The sequence below is a fragment of the Otolemur garnettii genome, unplaced genomic scaffold, assembly GCF_000181295.1.
Source record: "Otolemur garnettii isolate 467f Iridium unplaced genomic scaffold, OtoGar3 scaffold00074, whole genome shotgun sequence".
In the NCBI taxonomy this organism is placed as follows: domain Eukaryota; kingdom Metazoa; phylum Chordata; class Mammalia; order Primates; family Galagidae; genus Otolemur; species Otolemur garnettii.
This window is the reverse complement of record NW_003852469.1, coordinates 2,239,704-2,253,459: the sequence shown is the minus strand read 5'-3', so window position 1 is coordinate 2,253,459 and position 13,756 is coordinate 2,239,704. Positions and strand designations below refer to the sequence as shown.

General features: G+C 46.9%; 1 protein-coding gene across 4 annotated transcripts in view; it reads left to right on the top strand.

The window, feature by feature from the left end:
- Positions 1–13,756, top strand: part of EXTL3 (exostosin like glycosyltransferase 3) — a 55,825-nt gene that overhangs the window by 28,615 nt on the left and 13,454 nt on the right. For all 4 annotated transcript variants that reach the window (XR_002774381.1, XM_003793933.3, XM_023515588.1 and 1 more), the window contains exon 4: positions 10,023–10,150. Coding sequence is in view for 3 of the 4 variants with exons in the window: in XM_003793933.3 (XP_003793981.1) it covers positions 10,023–10,150 (128 nt within the window). In the remaining variant the exon portion in view is untranslated. The remainder of the gene's footprint in view (positions 1–10,022; positions 10,151–13,756) is intronic.

Genomic DNA, 13,756 nt, shown 5'->3' with positions numbered 1-13,756 from the left:
GACCACAGGCGCCCGCCACAATGCCTGGCTATTTTTTGGTTGCAGCCGTCATTGTTGATTGGCGGGCCCGGGTTGGATTCGAACCTGCGACCTTAGGTGTATGTGGCTGGCGCCTTAGCCACTTGAGCCACAGGCGCCGAGCCTCTAGTTCTTCTAAAAAAGAGGAAACCACTTCACGCCGGAGAAATGTCCCTCTATTCTCTAAATATTTTTACTATACTTTGTGTTTAAGAGAAGCAGGTGTTTGGGTAGTAGGCGGCATTACTGCTCTCTTTAGGGTGGAGCCAGTAATCCGGGCTGGAGAGAGAAGAAAATGGCCCTGTTACGATACATCTCAGGGTGGTTTTTCCTTCCAGATGTAGATATAACCTGTTCGTTACATTAAGGTTAATAAATCTTCATATAAATTTAGCACAAGGGTGGTTCCCAGGCAGTCTTTTAGATTTCAGTCCTTTAGGGAGGATGGTTAGAAATCAGCGTATTGGCCAAATGACTCAACGCAGGAACCTCCGTGCCGTTTCGGAAAATGCTGAGTAACCTGTGCTTCTCTTCCGCTCAGATTCCCAACTAAGCAATAGGCATAGATGGTATTTGTGGGCTGTGAAGTCTTTAGAGCCCTGGCTGTTCAAGTGGAGAAGGATTGTCTTAGGAGGGGTACCTGATAGGACTTACCTGTTACAGTTACTCTTTCCTAATAGTTATTTACATAGCAAAGGAGTCTAGCTTCGCGTGAAGGTCATCTTTATCACTACCGTCCTGGACAGTCCTGTTCCAAGAGGACTTCAGCTTAAATGGGGTAGTGGTTGGGCCGGGAGACAGGCCATGCAGAGAGATGGGAAGGGCCACCATTTGAAGTGGGTCACGGAGCTGCGGAGCGCAGGTGGTGACGGCGGTGAGTGTCTGCTTTCTCCAGGAACTTGGATATTTTGTAAACACTTGAGTCAGATTCCTTAGCTCCTGAAACATGACAGCAAAGATATAGTATAAGGAAGTCAGATAGAGAGGGTTATTAGGACAAGAGCTAGTCTTTTGAAAAACTCTCTACTAGTTTGAGGACTACCGCTGGGAACCTTAAGGAGGTTCCACCGTTTCCCAGACTTCCATCGTTTCTGAAGATACGTTGATGGTTTCCGTATTTTTTCCTTGTATGGAATGTGTGGCTGTCTCTGACTGCTTTCAAGACTGTCTTTGGTTTTTAGCAGTTTGTGATACATGTCTGCCTCAGCATGGTTTTCTTTGATTTTTTTATTCTGTAAAGTTTTCTATTTATTTTTTAAGCAGGCAGTTAATCTTGGACTCAAACTGAACAGTTCTGTCTCTAGGATGGCAGCTCGCTTGTTAGTTGAGGTCCTTTATATTTAGCTGCTTTGCTTACAAGCTGTACCACGCACGCATGGTGGGCCAGAGGCTGGCAGTTTAAACTTAGAGTCCTCACCCTCGCTCGCTCCTTTCTGGAGTTTCTCCTTTCCTCCCAGGGGCTGTGGTTGTCTCCAACACTTTAATCCCGTTATTCTTCAGGCCAGAAAGACCGTGGGTTTTGCATGAGAGTTTCAGCCGTCCTCCATGGTGCTGACTCTGGCCTGCTCCCAGGATAAAAGCAACAATAATCCTCGTATCAGTCATCCTTCCTCTAAATTTCAGCACCTTCCATTATTTTTCTGCTGCTTAATGCTTTCAGGAAGTTGCTTTTTTGGTATTTTTGTCCAACGTTTACAGTTGCTGTCTGTAGGAAGATTGCGTCTGGTGGAAGCTTATTCTCTTCTGGAAGCAGAGACACTAAGTAGTCCTCTTCTTTTTTTCCTTTTTTAATTTTTTTGGGAGAGTCTCAAGCTGTTGCCTTGGGTAGAGTGCTGTGGTGTCATAGCTCACAGCAACCTCCAACTGTTGGGCTCAAGAGATCCTCTTGCCTCAGTTTTTCTTTTCTTGAGACAGAGTCTCACTGTGTCCCCTTGGTAGAGTGCCATGGTGTCACAGGTCACACCACCCTCCAGCTCTTGGGTTTAAGTGATTCTTTCGGCTCAGCCTCCCAAGTAGCTGGGACTACAGGCGTCCACCACAATGCCCAGCTATAGTTTTTTTTTTTTTTAAGAGATGGGGGCATCTCCCTATTGCTCAGGCTGGTCTCAAACCTGTGAGCTCAGGCAATCCACCTGCCTCGGCCTCCCAAGTGCTAGGATTATAGGCATGAACCACTGAGCCTGGTGGTTTTTCTGTTTTTAGTAGAGATGTGGTCTTTCTTGCTTTTGCTTAGGCTGGTCTTGAACTTGTGAGCTCAAACAGTCCACCTGTCTTGGCCTCTTAAGAAAGAGTGCTAGGATCACAGGCGTGAGCCACCACGCCCAGGCTAAGTAGTCCTTTTCTGATACATAGTCCCACCAAAAATTGTGGTTGGAGTTAAGGCTTCATTCATTCTGATCAGTTTATACATTGTCCTTACTCTGCTTTTATCTTCTAGAAAAGGGTAAATGGGGAGCTTGTAGAGAATTCTGTGGAAATGAGAATCTCAAAATCTGTCCTTTCGGAGTTTTAAAATGTGGGCTGTTGTGAAAAGGAAATTTTAAAATTATTAACAGTACAGCCTGGCCACTCAGAACATTGCTGATCTTCACACCGTGTGTTCACGGACGGTCCTTTGGGAGCTGGCCCTGGTCTTAGTTTTTCATTCTTTTCTTCATAAAGGGCACAGATGATTTACAGAGGATGCCTTGGAAGGGACTTTGAAGAGGTGACAGTGGAGCAGAAACTTAAGTGATGTGAGAGAATGGGCTGTGTCAATTCTGGAGGACTATGTGGGAATGACAGGTGTGAGACATAGTGCCCAGTGCATCTGGGGTGGTGCGATTGAGTGGAGAGTGGAGAGGGGCAGCAGGGCCGCACACTTGGGGCACAGGCTTCTATGTGTGTTAAGGTGCCATGATTTTTGTGGAACCCTGGGGGAAAGGACAGGAGCAACTGCAGTAGCCTAGGTGAGGGGTGATGGTGGCTTGGATCAGGGCGGTGGAGACCTAAGTTCAGAGATGAGCGTATCACTTGTATGGCAGACTCCAGGGTCTCTGGAAGTGGCAAGGCCAGAACGTACCTTTTTTCCCAAGTGAAGAAGAGTTTTTGCTGCCTTTTCTCCTCCTTCCCAGCCCTTGATGCTCAAATTGAGTGAGAGTTCTGTGTTCTGGGAACTTAAATAGCGCACCAGAAGGGTTATTTTAACATTATTTCCCCAGTACTCTATTAAGGAAAAGGAGAGAAGACTGCTCAGGAAACTGACTCAGCCAGGCACTCTTGGCATCACTAACTTTCTGGTTTGAGCCTCTGCCTTTCAGACTGTTAAACGGCTAGACCCCAGGTACGCTGGGGAGCACGCTCAAGGCTTACTCTTGGACAGCGGGTAAGAGTAAGAGTATCATTTTTATCTGTGCTCACTCTATTTTTGAAAGTATCCCTTCAATGAATGAGATAGTAATTTCCTAAAATTATGATTTCTAGGTGAAATTAACAGGAGAGAGCTTGTCAAACTTCTCCAGGTCCAAGACTGTACTAAGCCTGTTAGGCTTCAATAGGTGTTGGTGGCTTACTCCTTTTTCTTTGACAATGGTTTACTTAATAACTTGGTGGCTGTAGCTGTGGCTGCTCTTCCTGCTTGAGAATGGGCTGCATGGCTTCCAAGAGAAATCAGAAATGAGTAGCAAGAATTATGGAAGTATGGCTCAGCGCCTGTGGCTCAAGTGGCTAAGGTGCCAGCCACATACACCTAAGGTGGTGGGTTTGAATCCAACCTGGGCCTGCCAAACAACAATGACGGCTGCAGCCAAAAGCCAGGCATTGTGGCGGGCGCATGTGGTCCTAGCTACCTGGGAGGCTGAGGCAGGAGACTGGCTTGAGCCCAGGAGTTGGAAGTTGCTGTGAGCTGTGATGCCACAGCACTCTACCCAGGGGAATAGCTTGAGGCTCTGTCTCAAAAAAAAAAAAAAAAGAATTATGGAAGTTTAAAGGAGTTAACTGAAAAATCATGTTGCATAAATGACTTAACAGTTGCAGCAAATCAATTCTTTAGGTGATGTCTCCCCTCCTGGTTGATATGTACTCTCTTCACTGATTAAAAGTCGGGAATCTGAGCCTGGGAGAGTTTTATTGCTTCAGGTTGTTGATACCTACACTAGAAACGGGTTTCGGCGCTCTGGCGTAATTCAGGACGTGGGTTTTCCTTTTTTTATTCAAGAGTATATTTCTTAGAAAGGTGCAAACTTGTTTTTTTTTAAATAAATATGTATATAAATATAATGAAAATTAGGATATCTGTAAAGTAGAATAGGAAGAAGTTATGCTCCTGGCGTGGTGATTTCTAGCAGTTTGAGCATTCCCTGAGGCTGGGCGCTGCCCGGCACCCGGTCCTCTGGTGCACTGTCTCTTTGGATGTTGACGCTCTAGCCTGCGCCCCTTTACCTGCAGTTTTACAGGGACTGCTGGCAGTGCTTTCTTACAAATCAAAACAGACTTGTCTCAAACTAAAATATAGACTACTCTATGCATCAGAGCCACGTTTAAGTTACAAATGGAAAACAATGCAGTACGTTCTCTTCTTACCTTTTCCTTCCTTTGTGTCTTGTTTTCTGCTCCCACCTCTTGATGTTACTGAATGAGCAAGTGCCCTGAACAATCAAGAGGTTTTCGTTCATTCGTTCACTTTCTTAAAGGGAGGGGAAAGCTAGATGCTGTGGCTCATGCCTGTAATCTGGCACTCTGGGGGCTTTACACCAAGAGGGTCGCTTAGGTGAGGTAACATAGCGAGATCCTGTCTCTACAAAAAATAAACAGTTAGCCAGGCATGGTGGCACATGCCTGTAGTCCCAGCTGCTCAGGAGGCTGAGGCAGGAGGATCACTTGAGCCCAGGAGTTTGAGTCTGTAGTGAGCTGTGATGATGCCACTGCTTTCTAGACTCATGACTGGGGAAGGGGGAGCAGGAAGGGACTGAGCGATCATCGTACTTTGAAAGCCTTGGTGGGAGACCACAGTGCAAGACCTCATCTCTACAAAACGAGTGAAAAGAAACAGGGACTTGCTCTGTCACCCAGGCAGAGTGCAGTGAGTGGAAATTTCATAGCTTACTGCATCCTGGAATGCCTGGGCTCAAATGATTCCCCTATGTCATCCTCCCTAGCAGCTGGAACTACCCATGTGTACCACCAGGCTAGTTTTAATTTTAAAAAACTTTTTTTTTTCTTTTTGAGACAGTCTCAAACTGTCACCCTGGGTGGAATGCCATGGCGTCACAGCTCACAGCAACCTTAAACTCTTGGGCTTAAGTGATTCTCTTGCCTCAGCCTCCCAAGTAGCTGGGACTACAGGCCTCCGCCATAGTACCTGGCTAGTTTTTGGTTGTAGTTGTCATTGTTGCTTGACAGGCCCAGGCTGGATTCAAACCTACCAGCTCCAGTGTGTGTGGCTGGCTCCCGAGCCGCTGAGCTATAGGTGCCGAGCCGTAAGAAACTTTTTTAGAGATACTCTTGCTGCATTTCCCAAGTTGGTCTCAAACTCCTGGCCTCAAGCGATCCTCCCACCTAGGCCTAAAAATTGTGCAGTTGAATGCTCCTCTTCCCATTGTGCTCTCCGTCAGCTCACCTCTCCACCTACTGGCCTCCGCGAACTACCTGGGTTGGGTGCCTGTGACTGTGTGCCTCTTCCCAGACCCCCTTTCCTGATCCCTGGGCTCTGTGGTGGGTGGGTTACTTTTCTCAGTTAGAAGAGGAGGATGGAGGGCTTAGTGCTATTTACCTTTCTGCCATTACGATGGCTGGACAGAGTTTTGTTTTGACACATGGATTTGCTACAGAAATGTATTATGTATTGTTAGAAGTCAGAGATTATTTGGCCTGGCTGGGTGAAATGTAAGGAGAAAACGGACTTTTTAGGTGTATTAAAATCACTGAGTTTTGTAGGTGGCAGGGTTCTAGGCCACACTTGTCTCCTGTTGCACTGTGATGAGTAGCTCGAGGCCCCTCCGAGTGACATTGTGCAGAAGAGCTGCCTCGTCAGGGCAGTGACCGGCTGGACTGTTGTGGGGTGATGGATTTTTTGCTGGAAAAAACTACATTAGATAGGAAGTTTCTTAATTCCTCTCTAGTTATCATTCTTTAATAGCATCAATGATACTGAACGTTTACCTGTGATTTTGGTCTATAAACTTCTCAAGTCTTTATTCTGGAAATAGAATGGCAGGGCTGAATTAAGTCCTACTTTCTATTCATTTGTTCATCTATTTATTAAACATTTGTTGGACGCCGGCTGGACGCCGGGCCCTGTGCTGTGTTAGGACTGGTCAGTCTTTGTTCCCGAGTTGCTGAGGTATAAGGCCTCTAGTGGGAGAATCCTGGAGTGCGGGGAGAAGTACCGGGGCTGTGGGGGTCACGGGAGCGTTGTTTTAGTTTGAAACAAGACAGCATCCACCTAAATGAGAACCTTTCTAAACATGACGTGCTGCCCGTGGTTGACTCATTTCTTTTAGGTTCTGTTTGCCTTTTCTCAGACTCGGGGGTCTGATTCTGATCTGCATGCATTTAGAAACGTTGTGTCTTTTTGTCCTTCTGATTTTGGTGTCAGAATGGATCGGAGTTGCCAAGCCTTTGTCTCGCCAGTAAGCACCCTACCTTTGAAGCGAAACTTTGAGAAGACAGCTTTCATTTCCCACCCCTTGATTTTAGTGGGTATTTGCAGTCTGTAAGGGCAAAATGTCTTTGTGGTATGGGGAAGGGGATTGTCCTTAGTTAACAAGCTGTAGTTATTCTTCCAAATACTGTTTACTTTATTGGCTCCCAGAGGTTGACTCTGAACCAGGTGTCTTAGCTGTGGCACCAGTGAGGTCATTCTTTGTTGTGTGGGTGTCCTGTGCCTCATGGGATTTGGCAGCGTCCCTGGCCTCTGCCCACTAGATGCCAGCCTGCTCCCCCAACCCTGATGGTTGTTGCAACTGAAAATGTCCAGACATTGCCAAAGGTTCCTTAGTGGGCAGTCACTCCTGGTGAGAATCACAGCTCTAAATTCTTTTTCTGAAAAAGTTAATTATTTTTTTTTGTAGTGACAGGGTCTCACTATGTTGCTCAGGCTCGTCTTGAACTTCTGGCCTTCAATCCTCCCACTTCAGCCTCCCGAAGTGCTGGGATGGCAGATGTGAGCCGCCCTGCCTGGCCAATAAATTCTTAAAGGAGGTTTATTGACTACTGTTGTTTATCAGCTAACTACGGATAAACTATGATGCCTCATGTTGTATTTCTGTGAATCCTTAACAACTTTTATTCTGATTGCTGTTGCGATTGTTAAAACGCAGTCCCCTTCACTCAACATCTGCTGTCATCTAGCCCAGAGTAGTTGTGCCAGCAGGAGCCGAGGTGGCAGGGATGCCGAGTTCCCGGCATTCGTAGAACTAGTTTCTTCCTGCTTCTTGATAGCCAAGTAATGGACTTTAAGACACCTGCTCCGTAACTGGCTGTGAAGTCTAGGCCAACACATTTGGCTGATATCAGACCTCCGGCTCTGCACCCCCTGCCTGCTGCCCCCTAATAAAGGACAAGTAGGTTCTCTTGATTTGGTTCCGTTTGTAAATTAGACAAACCGTGATCATTTTAGTTTTTCATATTGTTTTTAGATTGTTTATAGGATCGTCAAATTTGGCTGGTAAATAATTCTGTTTTTCAGGCAACGTGGTGCTCTGTTGATTTAGTAGGAAGTTGCTCATGTTCTCCTATCTGGTAAGTGGAGGGATTTGAATTTGAACCTGGGCTTGCCTGGTGAACTCCAGAGCCGTGCTTTTCCCCTCTGTACCGGTGCCTCTCAAAATTTAGTGTGTGCAGGAATCAACATGGGGAGCTTGTTAAAGTGCAGATTCTGACTCGGGGGGGCTGGAGTGGGCCTACAGGGCTCCCAGTCCAGACCTGGTGATGTGTCCGTGCTGCTGGTCTGTGGGTCACACTTTGAGTACTGAGGCTCTGTGCTACATTCCTGGTTTACTAATTTTGCTGTAAACAGCCCTCCTGGAGATTAACCTACAAAATTGATAATTTACAAGTGAATATTCAGAAATTGATTTTTTCAATTATTTTTTCTTCCTTTTAAGCTCTGTACTCATGGCTAGATTTTAAGCTGTGTATGTTCACTGCTGGAGCTGAGGAGGAGCTCTGCTCAGTGGACCTGGCAGGAGGACAGTTCTGCAGTAAGGGGACGCAGTATGTTAGGAAAGTGAAAGGAACGCTGGGGCCTCTGTTGGGAGCCTCAGCAGCTCCTGTATTGCATCCTTTCTAAGGTGCACTTATTTTTTGTTTTGATGTCTCTGAGGTTGGGACGTGCCTTGTGATACATGGCCTTTTACCAAGGCGGAGCTTGCCCGTTAGTTCCTGCCACTTCCAGCCATCCTCCTGGTCCACAGGAGCAGAGCTCGGCGGCTCCCTCCCTGCTTCTGTCCCCTGCCGCAGGCCTCAGTTCCTCTGTGCTGTGGCGGCTGACTGTGCCTAGGAGGCCGTAGGCTGCACACTCGGGTTTCTCTGTTGGCCACACGTGTTGCAGGCAGGTGCATCTATGTCTTCCACTTGGCCCTGCCGCCTGTCACCAGTAGTAAGCAGGTCCTTCTTTGTCTTCAGGCCACAACTCCTGGGGCTGAGGTAGAGTCTGAGAAAACCTGTGTAGAAGGCTCGGTGCCGTAGCTCAGTGGGTAGGGCACAGGCCACATATGCCGGGGCTGGCGGGTGCGAACCTGGCCGGCCTGCTGAACAACAGTGACAACTGCAACAGAAAAGTAGCCTGTGTGATGGGCGCCTGTACTCCCAGCTCCTTGGGAGGCTGAGGTAAGAGAATCCATTGAGCACAAGAGTCTGAGATTGTTGTGAGCTGTGATGCCACAACACAATGGTGACAAAGTGAGGCTCTGTGTCCAAAAAAAAAAAAAATAGCAGAATGATTCTTTTTGACAAGGAAGGTGTGACCAGAGGCACTGGAGCTGGTCTGCAGGGTGAGAAGGGAGGAAAAGCTGAGAAGACAGTGCTGGTGAGGTCACGGAGCACCCTTGACACATCCATAAATTGGACGATCTCAGGTGCAGTCTGACCATCAGCCCGGCAGAGATGAGCCTCAGACAGGGGACATGCTCTGTGGAAAGTGAGCTGACCCTTCCTGGCTCTCCAAAAAGATGATTCTTCAGGAGGTTCTCTTTGTTTCTGGAATACAAGGATGGTTTCTCATCAGTTGGACTAATTAGATATGCTGTAGAAAGAAAACAAAGGGTCATTTATTACTGTGGTCATTTATTTTAGTATTAGGTGTCAAGGTGAATGACAAGCTACTCACCTACCTCGTAGGCAAATTATGTTTATTAGTTAGAGGCACTCATCTTCGTTTTATAAAGAAAATACTGCTTTGCATATAATTTTATTTTTGATGGATGTTTTTTATACTCGGATTTGATAGACACAAAACTATTTTACCGAGTAGATGATGCCGTGAAAGGAAAAGTGGGGTGTGTGTGGTCAGCGTGTGTGTGGTCAGCACTGTGGGAAGGATTTGCAGAGGAGACGCGAGTAACGTCAGATGGGTCGTGTGCTTTTTTTTTTTTGATTTATACCCCCCAAAAGGTCTTAAAATTGGGCGTCAGACTGGAGGTTTGTGAGTTTGCTGTTAAATCTGGGAGCCCGCGGCTGGGAACTGGGTCTCGGCTCTGCCCTGCCACCTTGTGTTCTCCTGGGAAAGTTACTTTCTAATTTCCCTAGGCGGTTGCACGTGTCAAATAATCCTCAGCTCTGGTTTCACAAGAGCATTAGTTAACAAAGGAATAGAGCTTAAATGTGAAATCCTTATACATTTGCCCAATTATGAGGGGGTTTTATTCCACCTTCCTGAAAGGTGGATGCTGGGTTTTCCAGGGGGTGGGTGATCAGACAAAATGATTCTGTAAACGTAGCCCCAGTATCCTCTGAACTAAAGGAAGTTTTGGTTTTGTTTTCTAATGCAACATCGATTTTTTAGTCCTTGTCCTTCCTCATTACAGGTGGTTCGTACCGAGAAGAACAGTTTGAATAATCGATTCTTGCCCTGGAATGAAATCGAGACTGAGGCCATCCTGTCCATCGATGATGATGCCCACCTCCGCCACGATGAAATCATGTTTGGGTTTCGGTGAGGGACTGGTTTTTAATCAGGAGACACTTTAGTTTGCAAGTGACAGAAAACCCCGTCAGACTCGGGTCAGGCAGCAGGATGAGTCTGGGTTGACGGTAGTGAAGAAGCTGTTGGGGCGTGAGTGAGTGCCGGTCCAGGGACTGGGTGTTGGTGGATTCCCCCCCTCGGTCTCCAGGCTCCACTGGGCTCTCACTGGGCTCTCACTGGGCTCTCACTGGGCTCCTCCTCGGAGGCTGGGGAGAAGGAGTCCTTTGATTGAAAAACTGTGGTCACTTGCTTGTTCCTGGTGCGGCGCATGCGTCATCCTTAAACCCAAACCACATGGGCTGAGAGCGGAGGCAGGGGGAACTTTACTGAAGGAAGTTTGAGGTCTTTATTGTTAGAGGAATGGGAAATAATTCCCAGGCAGGCGAGAGCCACATCTTGCTGAGTGTCAGCAATGGAACAGTGCCAGGAACCTAGGGCCAGGAAGACTGATGGAAAGAGGATGTTGGAAGCAGAGATCCAAGAGATAAAGGAGCAGGTGGTGTGGTAGAGATGATGGTGCTGTGTCGGGACCGGCCGAGGACTCGGGTGTATCTCATTCATCCTGAAACTTGATGATGTAAATTCTAGTTGTGTCTGTTATGTGGGAATAAATTGAGATCCAAGAGAGGCTCAAGTGCCTGGGGCGCCAGCCACATGCACCTAAGCTGACGGGTTCGAATCCAGCCCGGGCCCGCCAAACAACAATGACAGCTGCAACCAAAAAGATAGCCCGGCATTGTGGTGGGCGCCTGTGATCCCAGCTACTTGGGAGGCTGAGGCAGGAGACTCACTTGAGCCCAGGATTTGGAGGTTGCTATGAGCTGTGATGCCAGGGCGCTCTACCCAGGGGGACAGCTTGAGGCTCCGTCTCAAAAAAAAAAGAGATCCAAGAGAACAGAGTCATGTAGAAGCTAGAGGGGCAGACAGAGCTGGGATTCCAACCAGGTGTCTAACTCGAGAACAGCCGCTCAGCTCTCCTGCTTCCTGAGTCTTAGTCATTGCTCTTAGGCCTGAAGCCCCCACTTGAGGGGACACTGCAGGCACAAGAGTAGACCGGGGTTACTCCAATGTGCCATGGACAGTGGGTACTCGGCCAGTGAGGTAAGTACAAAATAGAGGCTAAGCATGTAAAAGATGGAGCAGATGTTCCTGGAGGTCTTGTCAGGTGGAGTTTGAATCCAGGATCCAGAGCTCTTCTCCCTCCCACTGCATTCACTGAGTGCCTGGCCTGACTCTCCTGCCTCTCAGGCTCCTCCTGGCTCAGGCTAGTCCGTGCTGATGCTTAAATCTATTTTAAAGAATACACACATTTCTGACAAATCCACACATGGACTTTCCTCTCTCCCACCCAGCCTTTCACATTCCTTTGGTAATAATGTTGTTAATATTATTTGCAGCAGGGTCTTGCTCTGTAGGCTGCCTGGGCTAGAGTGCGGAGGTGGTGTCAAAGCTCACTGCAGCCTCCAACTTCCGGACTCTAGCAGTCCCCCTGTCTCAGCCTTCTGAGTAGCTGAGATCACAGGTGCACACCCACATACTTAGCACATTTTCTCCCCCTGTTTCTTGGTAGAGACGGAGTCTTACTATGTTACTCAGCGTGGTCTTGAACTCCTGCCCTCAAGCAATTTTCCCACCTCGGCCTCCAAAAGTGCCGAGATTAAAGGCGTAAGCTACCATGGCTGACCCCCTGGTTATATTATTGAAGCAAATCTGTTGATAGCTGTAATTAAAAAAAAAATTCTACTGAGCTGAGTTGTATTCCTTCAAACAAGGTGGTAACTAGCTGGCTCTCTTTAGTATGTTTTAGTAAAAGGAAGAAAGCTCTGCAGTGACGCTGGGGTGGTTTTTGCTGTTGAGATGTTACCATTGATGGTGGGAAGAAGGGCTGGATTTCTGCCCCGGAGTGACACAGCTTCATGCCTTCCGGAGAACTGGGAGCAGTGAACAGGGTCATGGGGTTGAGAGGACGATTGCCAGTTGCCCCGGATCCTGAGAACAATCTTGATAAGGATCCCGGCTCTGATGGGTTTGAAGCAAAGGTAGCTGACATTTGCGATCTTTGGTGGCCCTTGGTTTAGGACGACTTTGACCTTTTCCATGTCATTTCCCAGTAGATTTCCAGGTGTTAAGAGACTCACGGGAAGCCTTTTCACGGGTCTCTTACGAAAGATTTGAATTTGAGGTTTAGCCTCTGGTAATGGAGCTGGTGAATTATCTCTGGTTGTACAGCCCAACTTTTTCTGACCCTGGCTCTTTTCTCATTTGTTTGGGTATCCTTTGATCTGAAACCTTTCTCTTAATAATCTCAATTCGTTTACTTACTTTAATGAATGAATGAAACAGACCTAAGTTCAAAGGAAAGGGTAAGTGTAAGAATTTTTCCTTCTGGCAAAAAGATAGAGCTCGACTGATTTCAACTTTGGTAGTTAAGGAAGAGAAGGATGTGGTCTTAAGGGGTAGATGAAAGAAGGGGACACAGAGAGGCTTGAAGGCGAACCACACACAAAAGCTGCATGTGAACAGTCACGGCAGCGCTATTGATTATAGTCGGGTGTGTACAACCCAAAAGGATAAATCCTGAGTGGCTCTACATGTGTGAGTTTCCGAGAGAGTTAAATCCAGAGACAGAAGAGTGGAGTGGAGGTGGCTGGGGTGGGTTGGAGTGGGGAGTTCAGTGGAGGCAAACTTTAACATGGGAATAAGAAAAGGTTTTGGAGATGGTGATGGTTACACAGCAGTGTGAGTGTACTTTCAATGCCACAGAATTGTACACTTAAAAAGTGGTCACATTTTAATTAAAATCAGTTATCTGTGCTTAAAAAGAAGCCCATCTGGAAGGCCATTATATTGTGATGGAAGTTGTGCTCATCCCTGGGTCTAGATTGGATGCTTTGAAACTTATTAGGAGAGGAACTCTTTTGAAATGAAATATTCTGTAATTTAGGAATTGAAGTTCCATGTGACAGGGGAGTTTCTTAGAAAGTTTAAATCTCCTAAAGCTGCCCCTCCATGGGCCTGTCGGGTTCTGTGGGGTTTCAGTGCTTTCAGCTCCTCAGTTTTAACCTGTGACAGAGGGGATTGATTTTGTTTATACCTTACCTATAAACTTAGAAATACATAAAAGTTTCCATTGAAACATTGAATTCTCAGTTAATTTCTTGCATTTGACGAAACCTCTTGTTGGTGTGGTTCTGTAAACCACTTCATCCCACGGTGCATGTTTCTCCCTCAGCCCTGCTCTAGTTAGTTTACTCCTAAAAAATCTCCGTAAAAGAAAAATTAAGCATGTGATGTATGTAAATTACACACGCATCTCTTATTGAACTACTATGTCATGCTCATTAAAAACCTTTTATAAGGGAATTAAGATTAAAAATAGAAATAGCAATTGGTATCTTCCTGCTTATTAGCAGATTATTGATATACCTCATTCTGGGAGGGCTGAGAGGTGCTGATGCAACAGTTTGAGAGGCAGGAGTCGGTGCTTACTGAGAGCACTGCATGCTGGCCGGCGTGGTGGCTCACGCCTGTCATCCTAGAGTCGGTGCTTACTGAGAGCCCTGCATGCTGGCCGGC